Source organism: Cynara cardunculus (assembly GCF_001531365.2).
Source record: "Cynara cardunculus var. scolymus isolate 2C chromosome LG 9, CcrdV1, whole genome shotgun sequence".
Taxonomy (NCBI): Eukaryota; Viridiplantae; Streptophyta; class Magnoliopsida; order Asterales; family Asteraceae; genus Cynara; species Cynara cardunculus.
Genome location: NC_037536.1, coordinates 15,564,157 through 15,581,943, shown reverse-complemented (window position 1 = coordinate 15,581,943; position 17,787 = coordinate 15,564,157). Strand labels below are relative to the sequence as shown.

At 36.2% G+C, this 17,787-nt stretch overlaps 2 protein-coding genes across 3 annotated transcripts; both read left to right on the top strand.

The window, feature by feature from the left end:
• On the top strand, positions 1-13,296 carry LOC112518538 (probable inactive histone-lysine N-methyltransferase SUVR1). Of its 2 annotated transcripts, XM_025126267.1 has the most exons (12): positions 1-62; positions 1,110-1,189; positions 2,829-3,060; positions 3,169-3,210; positions 3,978-4,013; positions 4,124-4,739; positions 7,053-8,230; positions 8,861-9,126; positions 10,639-10,705; positions 10,793-10,843; positions 11,884-11,980; positions 13,019-13,296. In XM_025126267.1, exons 3-12 carry the CDS (start codon positions 2,878-2,880, stop codon positions 13,042-13,044), a joined length of 2,562 nt encoding a protein of 853 aa, XP_024982035.1. In that variant the 5' UTR covers positions 1-62; positions 1,110-1,189; positions 2,829-2,877; the 3' UTR covers positions 13,045-13,296. The 2 variants fall into 2 exon arrangements, with proteins under 2 accessions (XP_024982035.1, XP_024982034.1); XM_025126266.1 differs by lacking the exon at positions 1,110-1,189 and having other exon boundaries at positions 13-62.
• Positions 13,297-14,588: 1,292 nt separating this feature from the next.
• On the top strand, positions 14,589-17,152 carry LOC112518135 (60S ribosomal protein L23). Its single transcript, XM_025125715.1, has 4 exons — positions 14,589-14,673; positions 14,760-15,044; positions 16,444-16,485; positions 16,954-17,152. Exons 1-4 carry the CDS (start codon positions 14,661-14,663, stop codon positions 17,034-17,036), a joined length of 423 nt encoding a protein of 140 aa, XP_024981483.1. The 5' UTR covers positions 14,589-14,660; the 3' UTR covers positions 17,037-17,152.
• The last annotated feature ends 635 nt before the right edge of the window (positions 17,153-17,787 follow it).

Below are 17,787 nucleotides of genomic sequence, written 5' to 3'. Positions count from 1 at the left end.
CTACAACACACAGAGAGTGTCTCCTTTCTCCATCGAGCTCGCTGCAAAATTAGACGCTGTTGGTAAGGAAATGCGAACACATTGAATCTTAATTTCAGTAATGCTTGTGATTTTGTGGTTTCTATCGATCTTTTTGATGTTGGTTTTGCATGTTCACCGTTTGATCTTAGTTATATGCGTTATAATCGATGTTTCTTGTGGGTTTTAGCAGCTTTAGTCAATTTTAAGTGTTTTCGTGTTAGTGGATTTGACATTGTTCCTTTGCTGTTCGTTTCCCGCTCATCGAAGCTACTGGTTTGATTTTTTCCAGCAATAATGGGGTTTTTGTGTTCGGGTTAGGTTAATGTGTTTGTAAATTATAATAAACACAAGATAATGAGGAAGATGACTTGAGGTTCAATTATTTTGCTAATTTTTGCGATGATATGTGAACAGAAAATCACTGTTTTTGGGTTCATCTAATTTTTAAATTTTTTGTTTACATTATTTTCTAACTCATGGTATGTGAAGTTCTATTAAGCAACAAAGTTACTACTTCCAATTTAGAAATTTTCATTCTTGATGGAAACTTGATTCTTCCGAAATGTTGATATATATATATATATATATATATATATATATATATATAAAATTAAAGCTGACATTATTCTATTTTCATTACATGATATATTTTTTCTTGATGTAATGTGTATCAAGTCTAAATTGGACTCATTTCCCTTAGGCTGTAGGAGAAGATACTGATAAATACCAATCTTAAACATAAGCTAGCTTATTTTTTGAGCTTAATGAAAAAGTCCCTTTTCTTAAGCCATAAGCTTGTTTTTTGTAAAATACCTCAAATAGCATATATGAACCTTTTCTTTTCACCTTTTTCTTGCTTCTTTCAGTTATGCCCTTCATATTTGACATAAGTGCCCTTTTTAAAATTTCTTTTAGGTCATTTTAGATTACTACTTTTTATCAAACATGATTAGCTTTTCAGCCAACACCTAGCTTATAAGCTAGTTTGCCAAACATACCATAGGTGGAAGTCAGTTCACTGATTCTCACATTTATGATTTCTATTACCTGTAAAAATATCAGGTTTATAGGTATAAATTGATCTGCAGGGGGCTTTACATGGTACGGTGATCGTTACTAATTCATTTCTCATAGCATACCTCTTGGAGTTGGGGATTGTAGAACAGAGGTGAAAACTGTTTATTCCTTTAATGCTTGTTTAAGGCTATGTTGTCTAATGTCTAGTCCATTTTATTAGGAACCCACGGAAGTATGCTAGGCTGGTCAAGTTTAAGGAATTTAAGCGATGGTTCATAATAGTAACACCATTGTGATCAAATAAACCCATCCGGTGTTTATTAGTTGCAAAATAGAGTTATATTGCAATTGTGAAGCAGTTTTTTCTCTCTCCAGAAAGGGAACTTATATTGGATTGCCCTCTTTTGGGTTGGTTGAGGTTTCTGGCACTAGGGTCTCACTTTGTGTCCCGATACATTCAGATCTAGAAGCGTCTCTTACAAATTACCATTGCTTTTGTGACTGTTCACATTTTGTGTTTATTTTTTTAATCAGTTACTCTTGAACCGTCTTTGGTATTTTCAGTATTCATCTGCTTGATCTCTTATATTTTTCTCCCTCTGTTTAACGAACTTCTTTCCCTTGGCGGAGTCCATCTGGAAACTTACGAGGACAATGAACACCCACAAATATTATCTCTGTCTTCTCTGGTCTTAGCTGTTCTTGAAAGTTAAAGCTGGTGAGGTGGTATTGGTTATGTTAGTGAACTTATTATATTACTCTTTCATGTTTCTTTCTTTACCCCACTATGGGCAGGGTTAGTGCTTGTCCGTTTGTTTCCAGAGTTGAGACTTCGAAGGATGGAGAGTACTTAAAATATGTGGCATGTGTTAAAAGATACTTTTGGTTGCAGCATGGATGAAATGTTAATAACTAATGTTTTCTTTTGCAATTCGAAGTTTATACATTCAGCTGCTAGCAAGTTGAAATGTTCTGTACTTCTCTATGTTGTTCAGTTACATAGTTTGTTCTCAGTTTTACATGCTTATTTTACCCCTTTCCCTTGAATGATATGGTCTGCTCGTATGTGGAGGACATGGCATGGAGTCTTATGTTAGGCATGCATAGACAGATCGGTATTTTGTTGAGATTGAGGACTGTGCTTTTGTAAAAAGAGCTAGGATTCTTCCCATGAGATGTTTTTATAAACTGTTGATTCCTGTAGGTTAAGTTCTATGGTGTTTTTCCTCTTTGATGATTTGAAATTAGATTTGCATTGGGGTTAATAGCTATCCAGTACTTCCTTTTATTCTTTAAGTTCTCAGATTGTGTAATTACATCCAAGTAGGTTGAAAGACTTCAGGTCTTATCTTCGTGATTTCCCTTGCTAGCTAGTTATTTCTTCTTCATTCAAAAGAATGTCAAAAAAACTTATATTATAATTTCTATCTCCTGATCTACAAGTAAAATACACATGACACAAAGCAAACTTTTTCTTTATAACACTAGTACGCAATCTTTGCCTTTATAACCCTTGTGCACTCCTCGTCATGGGTTTCCTTCTTTGTTATATATCATCATCCGAAATGACCATGTAGTTTTGGTTGAGTACTCGATTGATCAAGGTTTATAGAATATTAACTAGTAGTAATTTCAGTTTAGGCACCTAACTTCTTGAGGATAAAGTTTATAGCTTTCCGGTGTTTATATGAACAAATTGTAGCATAATTCACATCACAATATGGTCTTGCACTACCCATTTTTAGTTTCGGTAAATATCATGCTCCCTCACAACTCTAGAAATTCTACAGGTGTATTGGATAGTCTGAATCCTTTGTAGGTAAACCTGCAAAACTCGTGATGGCTCCCAATCCAAGGGTTGCAAAAGCCTTCCGTGCTATGAGAGAGCTTGGGATTCCTGAAGAGAAAACAAAACCTGTGTTAAAGAGGCTTCTAAAAACCTATGACAAAAATTGGGGACATATTGAAGAGGAAAATTATAGAGTTCTTGCAGATGCTATATTTGACAGTGACGAGGCAGAGGTATGCTATTTCATTTCTGATTATGTCACCAAATTCATTGCTATCATTATCACTATTTTTTTTATGCATCTCTATTATTTTCAAATTCCTCACGGGTATTATTTCCAGGCTGAGGAAGAGAAGAAAAAGCGTGAGAATGCTGAAGCTGAAGTAAGTAGATGTCACTCAGGGTGCGTTTGGTATCCAGACAGGCAGGACTGAATAGAACAGGACAGAACAACTGTTCAACGTTGGTAAAACAGAATTGGAGAGATAAAATGACCAATTTACCCCTAATGAGCTGCTTACATCTTTTATATATTTTGATTAATTTATGTAATTTATTAAATTATAATAAAATAAATATTTTTAACAAAATATATCATTACAAATTTTTCGTCCGGACGATTAAAGTGACACCAAAATAAAAAGTTCATGGTAGTTTCCAATTTCTATATTATAACTTTTCTATAATACCTTTTTGTTTTTAATATGTAATAAATTACATAAACTAACCCAAATATATAAATCGTATAAGATAATATTTTGAGAACAGTAATGTGAAAGTTTAAAGAACATAGAATTACAGTAAATAAAATTTAAATAATGAATAAAATGTAAAGAGGGAGGCAGATTTAATGTTTTAGAAGAAAATTATGTTTTATTTGAGGTTATATTTGTAAAATATAGTTCTGTTCCACCTTGTTCCAACTTCCATGGGGTGGGGATGGAATATGCTTGGTCCACTTTGTTCTACTCTGTTTTTATCTGTTCCACATAAAAGTCCTGCCAAACGTGAGACGTTGTTCCGTTTTGTTCTGTCCTGTCCACTACCAAATGCACCTTCAGGGCTGTACCATCTTACTGCTGTTGTGTTTGTTGCATGTGTATCTAATTTACCTCTCTTTTCTTTCTTTCTGATTGGTATCATCTTTCAGGCAGCAGAGCAGAAAAAGAAACTTGAGCAAGCTGAAGTATGTAATATATGTGAATGTGATTCAGGAGTATAATATTTTTGATACATGTACCTTTAACATGATATTTTCTTTGTTTTTGCTTTCTTGGCATCACTCTTCATTACCAGCGAATGAAAGTTATTGAAGAAGAAACACAAATTCCTGAAGAGCCAGAACGGCCTTTAAAGCGGCTGCGGTTAAGGCACCAAGATGGACAAGCTTCACCCTCTTGCATCAGCTCTAGCCCTAATTCACGTGAAACACCACTGAAGGTGCCGAAGTTGGAGATTGATGATCTTCCTTATGCTATACCTAAGTCTCAGTCTCGAGCACAGGCTAAAACTTCAGCAGGGGAGCCAGTAACAAGGAATGAATCCCAACCTGTTTCACCCCAAGCACATGGTAGCAACAAGGGGAAGACACCTGTTTTAGCCAACACTTTGGCACCACATCATCTGGGAGATGCTGAGAGAACCCAACCAGATGTCGCAAATGAATCTGGATCTGATTCAGCTCTCCGTCCAAGACATCTGAGAGACAAAGGGAAAGAACCTCTTTCACCTCAAACTGATCCTCGAGAAAAGAGGTCAATTTCTGATAGGCCATCCCATGGAGTGCGCTTTAAAGAGCCAAAACCTAAACAGTTTCCCAAACAAAGCACTCTTGCATTAAAAAAGCCCAAAGATGAACCAGTCACAGATGACTCCTCACCACGTGTGGTGCCTCTTTCAGTGATTAGGCCAGGTACTTCTTATTTCTTTTTAATAATGTGTTAGTGTGAGGTGTTGCTATGATCCCTGCAGTAACCATGTCCGTGAAATCAATTATTTGCTAGATTCTACAGGAGGACCTGTTGGAAACTGGAATCTTGTTGAAATATGCATGATTTGTCATAAGCTTACATGTGATTGAAACAGATATCAGTCAACAATACTAAATTAGAGTAGCTTACTGCAATGTTGAGACAGAGGTTCATATAAGCAACTCCAAGTGGCCTGCTTTGGTTTTATGCCAAATGCTTTCACAATTTTCTTATATCCAAATCTTGGAACATGCATTCATGTTCAGGGGTTTTAGCTAATTTAGAGTGAAGCCATATATTGTAACTGTACCATTTCCAGTTATTTGTGAACAATATTCTTAGAGGAGTTTATTTCATGTTCACCCCAAAAGTAACTGAAAAAGCTCTACTTGGATTCAAAATTTTGTGTCAATAATTGGCAATTCCTGTTTGCAACGTATACGACACAGTGTAGTATTTTTGTTTTCCTAGTGGCTGCAGTGCATCGCCAGGACTCGACTACTTAACAAAAGTGTTTTTACCTACTAGTGGAAGTGACTGACAGGGTCATGTGCTCATGTTCCTAAAATAGATGGGACTTGGCATCTACCATAGATTAGCCGTGTGGTCATGTTTGCATTCCAATACTTACCATTTTTATATGCATCCAAAGGTAAACTCTAAATCACAGTTCTACCAGGTCCTGAATTCCTATGTGCATGTATCCTCTGACCTGTGGGTGTGTGGGAAGGAAGCTGGAGATGGAAGTTTGTGTCAAACACCATGTTCCTTGTGAATATGGTCTACCCATAAATGTGGGTTCTATTCACTATCTTGAATTTGGAACCTCCATTATACCACTAGTGGCTGTACCTATCAACTTCCTTTTGTTCTTTTCTCTTCCTACATGAGTGTTCACTGGAGCTTAAGCTACCATGATAATTATCTCAATGTACAGCTTAATATGATTCATACAAGGAGACAACGCTCTTGAAATGCTTACACGTACATTGCTTTATATATAGTACTTCCAGTTCATTCTACATATTGGCCACATTAAGGATCCTTGCAATCAACTAAGGGTTTTGGTTAAACACGATGTCCTCAGTCATATGATTAATGTAAGATTTTATGAACATCTATTATCTCATGGAATCATAGCATTTTTTATTGAGGTAAATGAACAATAGGGTGGTTTTCTGAAATCACAATTGCTTGGATTCTTGCTTGGATCGTGTATATCACTTTCCGAATCAGATATTTCGACCCTATAGCCTTGGGGTGCATGAAATTCTGAATATGGGATAATCCAAGAAGGAACAATCTAATTTATTAGGCACAGAAATTAGATTATGTTACGGTAGGTTTTGAATATTCCGAATCCTTAGACTCGAGCCAAAAAACAAATTTAAATCCATAAATGGATGAGGATAGGACCAAAGACAGTTATGAGAAGGTTACAGATCCAAAACCTCCGTTAGGAACTAAATTTTGGACCCTGCCAGGGGCGCTGCACCTGGGACCCAGCAAGGGGGGCGCGGCCCCCTTGACCCCCGCCTTTTTGTCGTATTGGGATCAATCTAGTCTTATACAAGTGTGCGTTTCGCACCTCCTAACTTGCATTAAAAACTAAGTAAAGATCCCCTTTAGCTCTCGTTTATTTACCCATTATACCAAATGAAAACGGTGACACTAAAATCACCAACATTTTCTCCCTTGACCTCGGTAATTTGGTGTATGAGCCCACATTTCTCCCTTTATTCTACTGGAAAACTCTCTTCATGGGGGTTAGAGTGTTGATAGTTTCTAAAATTTCAGCCATTGTTTGTTGAGCTCAGCTTGTTTTGTGACCTTTTAAAATGTTGGCATTTGGATGCCCTAAGCATGCTCTGTTGCCAATTTATTTGATAAAAAATTATTGTATTCCCCTTCATGATTTTGCCGGTGAAACAGGAGGTTGATTATTTTGTAATCATAACGTGTGATATACATGTGTATTCTGATTGACTTGTTTTCTTATTGCTGATCATGCAGTTTAATAGTTTTGTGTATACCCATATCCTATTATGACTGTCATTCAAGAATGACGATATAATGTCTTTTAAGGTGTAGTAACCTATCTGGTTACTAGTTTTTGAATTCTTTATCTCAAGTAGCTGAGATTAACATTTGCCTGCATTGGTTGTGAATTTTGAGATATTTTGTTGTTTAGCATCTTTATAGATAATGTAAGCTTTTAGTATTTATGTAAGAATTTGTTTTCTTGAAACTTACAGAATCAATGAACAATGGAGATTCTACCGAACTGGTCAGAGATGGATCTCAGCTCTTAACATCTCAATCTGCTGGGAACAAAGATCTAAGCACCCATGCTCTAGCTGCATCAAATGAAACAAGTGATCGAGAGCTTGCAATGGTCCCTGTTGAATCGACAGCAAAATTAGAAATCGCTTCCTCATCCTCTGGGGAAATCAAGATTTCTTTGAGCTGCAACTCCTTGGGAAAAACAAACTTATCTGTCACAGATGTCGATTCTCTGTTAAAAACAATGGAAGATAAATGTCTTAAATCGTACAAAGTCTTGGACCCAAACTTTTCCATGAAGAAACTGATGAAAGATATGTGTGAATGTCTTTTGGATGATGAAACTGGCTCTACACCACCTAATGGTTCATTGGGAACATCATGTGCAGTGGATGACGGAAGAAAAGATGTGCCGCCCAATGCCGATGGCTCAGTCGGCAATGAAGGTGAGGATGGGGGGTGTCTTCCACCTTGCAAAGGTGTTGATGACGCTTTTCAACCTGCCATAGTGCAGAATGGCATTCAAGGTGTTGATAATGCTGGAGATGATTGTGAAAATGACATGCACATAGAGCAGAATGGGATTCAAGATTCAGAGCTACAAAATTTGACGATGGTGTCCAATAATCAGTTGATTGCTGATGACATAAGGTCACTCCATGATGCCAATGACATAGCCAAAGGACAAGAATCAGTGATAATTTCATTGGTAAACGAAGTCAACAATGAGTGTCCTCCATCATTCCATTACATTCCCCAAAATGCAGTTTTCCAGAATGCTTATGTTAACTTTTCACTTGCTCGTATTGGGGATGACAATTGTTGTTCTACTTGTTTTGGCGATTGTCTGAAATCATCAACAGTTTGTGCTTGTGCACTGCAATCTGGGGGTGAATTTGCATATACAATCGACGGCCTTGTCAAGGAGGAGCTTTTGGATGAGTGTATAAAAATGAATCGTGATCCTCAAAAGCACTGTCTGTTTTACTGCAAGGAATGTCCTCTAGAAAGATCGAAAAACGAGGAGATTATCGAGCCATGCAAAGGTCACTCTGTGAGGAGTTTCATTAAGGAATGCTGGTTGAAGTGTGGCTGCAATAAACAGTGTGGCAACCGAGTCGTACAACGTGGTATTAAACGTAAATTGCAGGTAAGATTTATACTCCAGTTGAAATTGTACTCAATGTTATTATTGCATTTAATATTGATTTTCACTAAAGTGCCATTGGCCTAGCGGGACCCGGGTTACAAGCCTCCTAGGAGGTCAAGGGTTCATGTAACATCCCAGGCTAACCGTACCATATATTGTCCGCTTTATCCACCAGCTGGACTCACGGTTTTAAAACGCGTTTGGTAGAGGAGGTATCCAGTCCCTTATAAAGCACCCTTAGTTTCCCTCCCCAATCAATGTGAGATCTTACAATCCACCCCCTTGGGAGCCCAGCATCCTCGCTGGCACACCAGTCCAAAACCTGGCTCTGATACCATTTGTAACATCCCAGGCCAACCGTACCGGACATTGCCCGCTTTGTCCACCTTGGACCCACGGTTTACAATGCATCCTGTAGAGGAGGTATCGGTCCCTCATAAGGCAACCTTAGTTCCCCTCTTGAACCAATGTGGGATCTTACAGTTAAAACCTTTTGGTGGGATCTTACAGTTCAAACAAATATGGAATCTTACAGTCCTTTAGGTGCGGAGGCCCGTCTATAACAGTTGAATGCTTTCCTTTATGGTTTTTAGCATAATATGCATATAAAATCTGTCTCTTCCCTTATAGGTGTTCATGACACCCGGAGGAAAAGGCTGGGGTCTCCGCACCCTTGAGGACCTGCCTAAAGGTGCATTCATTTGCGAATATGTCGGAGAAGTACTAACCAATGCAGAACTCTATGATCGAGTTTCACGAAGTTCAAACAAAGATGAACATGCTTATCCAGTACTGCTTGATGCTGATTGGGGTGCAGAGAGTGAGTTAAAGGATGAAGAAGCTCTTTGTTTGGATGCCACTTATTACGGAAATGTGGCTAGGTTCATCAATCATAGGTGAGTTGGTACGCATAGACTGAATCTTGAGCTTGTTGTTTGTTCCAATTGGACCTCGGTTAATTAAGCACTTTGCAATTGCATTTCTCTCGTATTTTTCTGTCTTTATGCAGCGCTTCCCCATTTCGTGTTCATTCTGCAATAGCTTTTTGTTTCCTTAATTAGTTACGGTTACCCTCATTAGCTTTACTTGTCTTTTCCAGATGGTTTTAGTTAGTTCCTAATTATAACCTTGTTTTCATTTTTGCAAGTCATTTTCTGTGTTATTGTTGATTTATGGTGCAAGCTTCTTGATTGTTCATGTGCTGAAAAGTCATTTTAGTGGCCACAATTTTGGAGTTTTTAAACCGATCAACACCGTAGCTGATGTGTGAGGGCCTGTTTGTTAGCAGCTTAATGGGGCTCGGCTTATTTGGTTATACATGATTGTTTGGTAGTGGCTTACTGATATAGAAAGTGGCTTATTCAGTAAGCTTTTAGGTGGGGGAGCTTTATGCAGAAAGCCAAGTTTTTTCCAAATCTGCCCCTCCCAATTAAAAAACACGCTACTTTCATCTCTGAAAAAACCTTCCCAAACAAAAACATTTCCAATCTATACAAACAGATTACTCTACACATACAACTTTATCCATGTAGGACTTAATGGAAAACCAACCAAACAACCCCTTAGTGTTACTTTGAATTTAGCATGAGTATAAGAATCCCAAGTGAAGGAGAGGCTTTCTGCAATCGTTGTTTTTGAGCTTCTTAACCGAAATGATTTCATGTACTTTTTTTGATGCCTATGTCTTTTTCCGTCAATGTCGAACGTTTATGGGGCTTGTGCCGTGGGATGAAGTGATATTCGCCATCAATAGGGGTGCATTAGGTACACATGACAGGACAAAACAAAAATGTGTTGTCCCATGTTTGGTGCGATTATTAAGGGTTGTTTGGGTGCTTTTCCATTAAGTCCTGTTTGGATAAAACTATTTGTGTAGATTAATTTATTTGTATGGATTATGAAGGTTTTTGTTTGGGAGGGTTTTTCATAGATGGAAGGAACATGTTTTTTTAAGTGGGAGTTGCTGGTAAGAAAAAAAACTTGGTTTTCTGTATAAAGCTCCTCCTTAGAAGCTTACGGAAGAGACTACTTTCTATATCATCAAGCCACTACCAAACAATTATTTATAGCTAACCAAATAAGATGCGAGTCCCATAAGCTCATTAAGCTTAGACTGGGACTGGACAAAAATGAGTGGGGCAAAAATGTATTTTCTTTTTGCCCCGCCAAAATAGGTAGAACAAAAATCAGGAAGACGGGACAAACATGGTAAATTACTAAACTAATTAAAACCCTAAAACATTCCACAATTCTTTCATCTGTCTACCTCACTCTCGCCTGTTCAGTCCTATCCAGTCCTGTATGATACCAAATGCATCCTATATCATTCTATGTTGGGTTTCTTCACTTAAACGTGATCAATTTATGACAATGAAAAATGACCTGAAATCCATATTTCTTTTTGGTAGGTGTTTCGACTCAAATTTGGTGGAGATTCCCGTGGAAGTGGAGAATCCTGATCATCACTATTATCATGTAGCTTAATACATTTCTTTCTGCTTATTACTTGTACATATATTTTAGATGTTGCAAGTGAATCTTGTTTCTGTTCCTTATGTGCAGCTTGCGTTCTTCACAACAAGAAAGGTGAAAGCTCTAGAAGAGTTAACATGGGTGAGTTTGATAACATTCAGTATTTAGATTCTACCATTGTTGCACTAGTAGTTGTCCCTTTTGAGTACTGTACTGTGTTTCTGTCTTTGTTTTACCCTAGTTTCCGCACATTTGTCCCTGCTTTTCACACACTCACACTTGTCGTTTACTCACATGATTCTTTCATTTCTTTGGTTTTGCAAACTCGGGGTAGAGGGTTATCTAACTAAATGACCTTTTGATAGATTTTGTAAATCTATGACTTTCTAACCAGATTTGAGAACGCCTTTGCCTAACATAAGAATGCCTAGAAACCTATCAGAAGGTCATGAATTTGAAAAAAGAACGGTCAAAAGGTCATTTAGCTAATTAACCCTTAGGGGGAGTTTGGTTTGATGATATGGTTTTGAGGGATTTGGGTTTTGTGGGAGGATTTGGAATCTTTTGGTGTGTTTGGTTTGTAGGATTTAGAATGGGATTGAATTTCACTTTTTATAGATAATTTATAAAAACAAATTATAGATAATTATAAAAATAATTTAATTACCTTTTTATTAATTGATCATTGTAAAACAACATATTTTAAAATATTATTACACACACATCCTACAAAATCCTGTGAAATACCAACGAACCCCTTGGGATTTCTTAACACATGTTTGTGGTATTTCAATGAAATCTCGGATTTTAAATCCAAGATTTCCTTCAAAACAAACATGGGATTGGAATGGAATTCCAAATCCCTCCAAATCCTTTCCAATCCTTTCCAATCCTACAAACCAAACGGGATCTTAGGGTAGATGAAAGATCAGTCCACATCCTACCCATGGACCCTACATTTGCTTGGCTTTTATTGGGTTTGTTTGTTTGTTTGTTTTGGTTTATTATACCGTTCTTTGAACTTGGTTAAACCAGAACATGTGCTTGTTTAGGAGTGTTATTTTTCCCGGAATTCTTGATCCTGCTCCTATGGTTTATGTTTTTGCACTTGTGAGCGTCCCGTTTTATTTGTTGAATTGCTATAATATCATATATGTATATGAATTCTGACATCCATGCAGGATTATGGTATTGATTTTGATGACGAAGAACATCCTGTGAAGGCATTTCGGTGCCGATGTGGTAGCAGGTTCTGCCGAAACATCAAACGTCCAAATAGTAAGTAATCTCCGTTTTTCGATCTTCCCTGTTTGTTAGCAGTTTAATGAGCTTAATTGGACTCAAAGCTGAATCGGTCAGCTAATACATGACTCTTTGGTGGTGGCTTAATGATATAGAAAATGGCTTATTCAGTAAGTTTCTAGTGGGGGAGTTTTATGCAGAAAGCCAAGTTTTTCCTAAACCTACCCCTCATAATAAAAAAAACACGCGTCTTCTATCTATGAAAAAACCCTCTCTAACAAAAACCTTTCCAGTCTATACAGACAGTTTAATTCTGATAGACGGCTTTATCCATGCGGAACCTAGTGGAAAACCAACCAAACTGCCCCTTAGGCCATGTTTGACAACCATCAGCTAGCTTGTTGAAAAAGCTCCGTTTGGTTAGCCGAAACATGCCTTTTGAAAAATTATTTCAAGTAGCGTTTCAATAAGCTTCAAAGTTTTATTTTCTTCCAATATTGCCCCTTCCAATTAATTTTTCAACATGTCATTTTAGGTTATTTTACATTGTGATCTAGCTTATCAACCATGTTTTAACAAACATGACTACACAACTACTACTTTGCCTAACATAGCCTTAGTAGCAGAATGACCAAAAAAGTACACATAAACATGCCCTTTATATTTTTCCAATTAATTTTTCAACATATCATTTTACATCATCATCTAGCTTATCACCTAAACACTTATTGGGTAAGTGCTTACCTTCAAGAGTCATCACCATCACTTACCTTATCGATTAACATTATCGGCCATCAAAATGGAGTGTGGTAAGTGTTTTTTACCTGGTAAGCACTTACCGTGTAAGAGTCTTCTCCCTCACTTACTAGGTAAGATTGTTGGTCCTTGCTATGCTTCTTGTCATGTCATATTCTCGGTCCTTGCCATACTTACCGTAAGGTAAGTGACACCCGGTAAGAGTTTGGTAAACGACTCTTGAGTTTTAACAAACATGACTAGTTTATCAGCTAGCTTATCAGCCAACAACAGTTCATTGAGTTGATTTATGGTAACCAAATGTTTTTGTGTTTTCAGGATCTAGAAAAAGAAGATATACATGAAATGAAGATGTGTTGAAACCTGTGTTGGTATCTATCTATATATCAATCGATCTATGTTATGTCTGATGTATGTAGTATGTATTAAAACAAAAGTGGGGTTGTTTCTGTTTCTAATGTTTTTGTATTAACAAGATATATATAAACCTGTAGTAGTATTAGTAGTAGTAGTTTAGCTTTAATGACACCTAACTTTTAACTTGTATTCATGTGGACTTCAATTGTTGGGAAGCATAAAAGGTTTTATGCTGCAAACTGGTATCAGTCTGCTTTAGATTCAGTGGCCGTTTACTAAATACTTACCTTAGTAAGCACTTGTCGGTTGAACATAACAAGCACTGAGAATTTTACCCGGTAAGAGAGAAGATAAGGATCGATAGTCTTACCCGGTAAGTTTTTACCAGGTTATAAACGTTTGCCATCGATCCATTTTTGATGGTCGGAAATGCTACCATTAATCCGTCTGCTGGTAAGTGATTACAAGCGTTTGGTAAAGGGTAAATTGCATTAAAAAGTTACGCACTTTAACTTGATTCATATTTTGAGTAAAGATTGAAGTTATATTTTTTTTTCCTTTAATAAATAATAAGCTTTAAGAAATAGTTTTAATTTTTTTTTAATAAAATTGTTAATTAATTATGATGTATACGTTTTGACAATATTACATAATGACAATTTTTTTTAAAAATTAGTATTTGATTACACAAATATGTATTTATAATTAGTAGAAGGGTACTCGTGCAATGCATCGAGACACATTTCAATTTCAATGTTTCGTTTTATTTTTTATTCATGTCGATATAAATACGATTTTATGTGATTTTGAGAAAACGATAATGTTTTTTATTTTTGAATAAAATATAAAATTGAAAATATCATATAAAAATTTGCACAAAAAATATCAATATTAGTATCAAATTAACTATTTAAAAGTTATTGTTTGTATGTTTTTTTAATTCAAATTTTTTATTATAATTTAATTTAACTTAATTTAGGTTAAATATTTTTGTATAAATATAATAATTAAGTATTCTGTTAGAACTCAATAATCATCTTAATTTCAAAATCATGGAGACAAAAATAACGATCTTCAACAAACTACAAGAACGAAAAATTTAGTTTACTTTAAAAATTAATACGATGACCATCAATAAGTATCCACTTTGAAAAAGAACCCTGATAAATTTATGGTTTTATTTTTCATTTTTTTATTAACCTGGATATCTAACCCGTTATGCGAGACGACTAATCCCAGTACGAACACTAGCTTTGCGGGTAGCCTGAAATCACCGCATTTGAACCTCCATGGTCACCAAAAGATTTTTATTTCTCCTAAAATTTAAACTTGAAAACTCTAAACAATTTTAACATTTGAAGTCCAAGCTCAAACCACTTAACCACTGTCCTTGTGGTTGATAAATTTAGTGCTATTATCACATTCAAATATTCAATGATAACATTTACTAATATCTCAATTGGTTTTACAAATGGCCCAACTATCATGTCGATATACGGCCCAAATCTACAAAACCCTAGAAGAAAAATTGCTTTCGTTCATATAAAACCCTAATTCTCTCCACCGCGCCTCCATTCAGAGCTTGTGGTCGAGAAGATCAACAATGTCGAAGCGAGGTACCGTCACGTTGCATCTCTTTTTGATGCTTTTCGTACATTTGATTTTGCACAGTAATGGTAATTAGTTGTTTTTTTTTTGGCAGGTCGCGGTGGTTCCGCCGGGAACAAGTTTCGGATGTCGCTGGGTCTTCCGGTGGCTGCGACGGTGAATTGTGCTGACAATACTGGTGCTAAGAACCTTTACATCATTTCAGTGAAGGGGATCAAGGGAAGGCTTAACCGTCTTCCTTCGGCTTGTGTTGGAGATATGGTTATGGCGACGGTGAAGAAGGGAAAGCCGGATCTTAGGAAGAAGGTCATGCCTGCTGTTATTGTTCGTCAGCGCAAGCCTTGGCGCCGAAAGGACGGTGTTTTTATGTACTTTGAAGGTAAAATTCATGTTAATCATCTATATTTGGTATGATTTATTCTTGATCTGTTGTTGTAGTTCATAACGTTTCATCACTGATTACGCTTATGAATAGCTGTAGAATGATCCCTTTTTTTCTTACTTGCATATTCAATTGTGCACAAATTGATGGAATTGCTGAATTTGACAAATCATCTTTATGCTCAGTAGACATCTACCGAATTTAGGTTCCTGTTTAGCTCACTTTATGTTTAGGTGGGGATCTAAGGAGTTTTCACTCTTCCTTAGTGTTGAAAATCATGTAACTGCCATTATTAAAGGTGTTGAGTTCTATAATCAGGAAGCATAGATTAGAAATTTTATCCTTTTTTGACAGCATGATCACTTTTCTCTGGAGTGGATTGATGTTAACATTTATTGTTCTATTCTGAATTTAGACATTGTTTGTACGAGGTAATAACTTATGAACCGATAATGTTGTTTTGGTTGCTCAGAAGGAAATGAGAACAACATAATTCTATAACAAAAGGGTAACCAATGAAAGTAATTTTGGTTGAATCTAAAGCATTGATGTTAATAGTTTTAGAATAGTAGAGTCTTGATGTATTGGATGCAGAGAGCCTGTGATTACAGATATTCCATCATTGTTCTAACCTTCTGATGTGGCAGTCTGCTTATCTCGGGGTTATCAAGAACTCTCTTGTGAAATTCTCTGTCATGATCTCACCTTTACCTTGGAATATACAGCAAAGATTATGACCTTATTTGCACTTCTGCTTAGATACAAATTCTAAGTTTGTAATCTCCTAACTCTGAGTGATATGCATATGACATCTTCATTGATTTTTGGTGCTATCCTTGTATATTTCAGGACTACAAACGTATATAACTATACTGTTTTTGTGTGTGTCAGCCGAGTAATTTTATTTTCGGATTTACTTGTGGGTTTGCCTCTCTGTGCAAGAAGGGTATTAGTCTGTATGTCAAAGAGGTTGCTCTATACAGTTGTGTTCATTTCCAACATAATACAACTTGTTTGTCATAAAAGGCTTTTTGGTGCTTTACAGTTCCAATGTGGTTACATAATTAGGGTGTGCTTGTTATGCTGGGCAGGACAAACAAAAACTTGTTCCATGTTTGGTGCAACATTTGGACCGGGACATGACAAGATTTTGGATCTGAAAAAAAACGCTAAAACCTTCCACAGTTTTTTCACCTGCACACCACCTCACTTTCCCCCTTTTGGTCCGATCCAGCTTTATCCAATCTCGTTTGCGTACCAAACACATCCGACAAAGATGTTTGTCATAAAAGGCTTGTTGTTTGTGCAAGATAAAATGCAATATTTTTGTTATTGTTCGAGTCTATATACAAGACTATAAAACCATATTTTGAAATCTTTATCTTTTGTTGTGCAGATAATGCTGGAGTCATTGTCAACCCCAAAGGAGAAATGAAAGGTAATTTCAATTATAACTGCTATCTCTGCTTGCTTATTTGCATATAGTGTGTGTGCTATCTAAAAACAATTGTGCATAATTCCATATATATATTTTAGATTGGTGAATACTCCCTTTTGAACCAAATTGCTTATTTTGTATCAATATACATAATCTGATTTGATTTCAAGATTTTGTTATGGTCATGCATACACAGAACTTGGTGTTTTTTTAACATATATCTGGTTCACGTGAGACCAACCTGTTTTTGGGAGACCACAAAATATCATTGGAACTTTTGAGCAAAACATTGTGAAGGTACAAAAAACACCAAACGTTCACAAGGTTTTGTTGTGAAGGTTTATTAGTGTTGTTCATGTGGTCTCACAAAAACAAACAGGTCAAAAGTGTCTAACAAGATCCCATGTCTTTTCATAGGAAGTTGAAAAGGTGTAGGCATAAGTTGTAATTATGTATGTGATTGTGTAGGATCTGCAATAACTGGGCCCATTGGGAAGGAATGTGCTGATTTGTGGCCAAGGATTGCAAGTGCTGCTAATGCTATTGTCTAAGCTATTTGGAGTGTTTTTGTTAGGTTGAGAATTTTGGTAGAAATCAAGACTTCAACTGTTCTTGTTCTTGTTTTGGTGCAATGAAATTTATTGTCTTTTTCCTTTTACTTTTTCAATCTTTTCTCCCATGCTTTGTTTTTCAACTCCTTTATTACTTAGTATGTCTTCACCTGATTGGTCGACAGAAATATATAATATTTATACATGTCAAATGCAACAAATAAACTCACATACGATTCGATGATGTTTGACTTCTCAGAAGTCAAAAATCCAGATACCTCCTTTTATATCTTGATGTATTTCATCCATACTGATTTGAATATGATAACAATAGATATAAATCTTATAGATATTTAATCCCATATTTAACATATAAAGTAAAAAAGATGTTTGAAAATGAGTGTTTTCCTAATAATTGATCATGTACAAGTTGTGATGCAAATAGTACAAATGGTTATGTCCCAACTTTCAACACAAGTCTTCGTTACATAGAGCTTAGGGTTAGTTTAACTGATAATAAAATTTGGATTTTTGAAGATTTTCTTTAGAGGTTACTGGTTTGAGTCTTGTAAAGCCAGTGGATTTTCTTAGCTGTTCTCCAAGGCTTATGGAATTAGTTGAGGTATGGACAAGGTGGAGGTGATCATTTGTCAACCCAGGCCGAGGCTAACTTGTTTTTTTTTGTCCAACGAGCTTAATATTGTAAATCCAAGCCCTTTTTTCCGGGCTTGACAACTTGTCATTATCCACC

Excerpts from the sequence above, each read along its gene's own strand:
- LOC112518538 (XM_025126267.1), top strand. The coding sequence starts at position 2,878 with ATGGCTCCCAATCCAAGGGTTGCAAAAGCCTTCCGTGCTATGAGAGAG. Across the intron at positions 10,844-11,883 it reads CTCTAGAAGAGTTAACATGG|GATTATGGTATTGATTTTGA; the intron begins GTGAGTTTGATA and ends ACATCCATGCAG. Across the intron at positions 11,981-13,018 it reads AAACATCAAACGTCCAAATA|GATCTAGAAAAAGAAGATAT; the intron begins GTAAGTAATCTC and ends TTGTGTTTTCAG.
- LOC112518135 (XM_025125715.1), top strand. Across the intron at positions 15,045-16,443 it reads TGTTTTTATGTACTTTGAAG|ATAATGCTGGAGTCATTGTC; the intron begins GTAAAATTCATG and ends TTTGTTGTGCAG. Across the intron at positions 16,486-16,953 it reads CCCCAAAGGAGAAATGAAAG|GATCTGCAATAACTGGGCCC; the intron begins GTAATTTCAATT and ends GTGATTGTGTAG.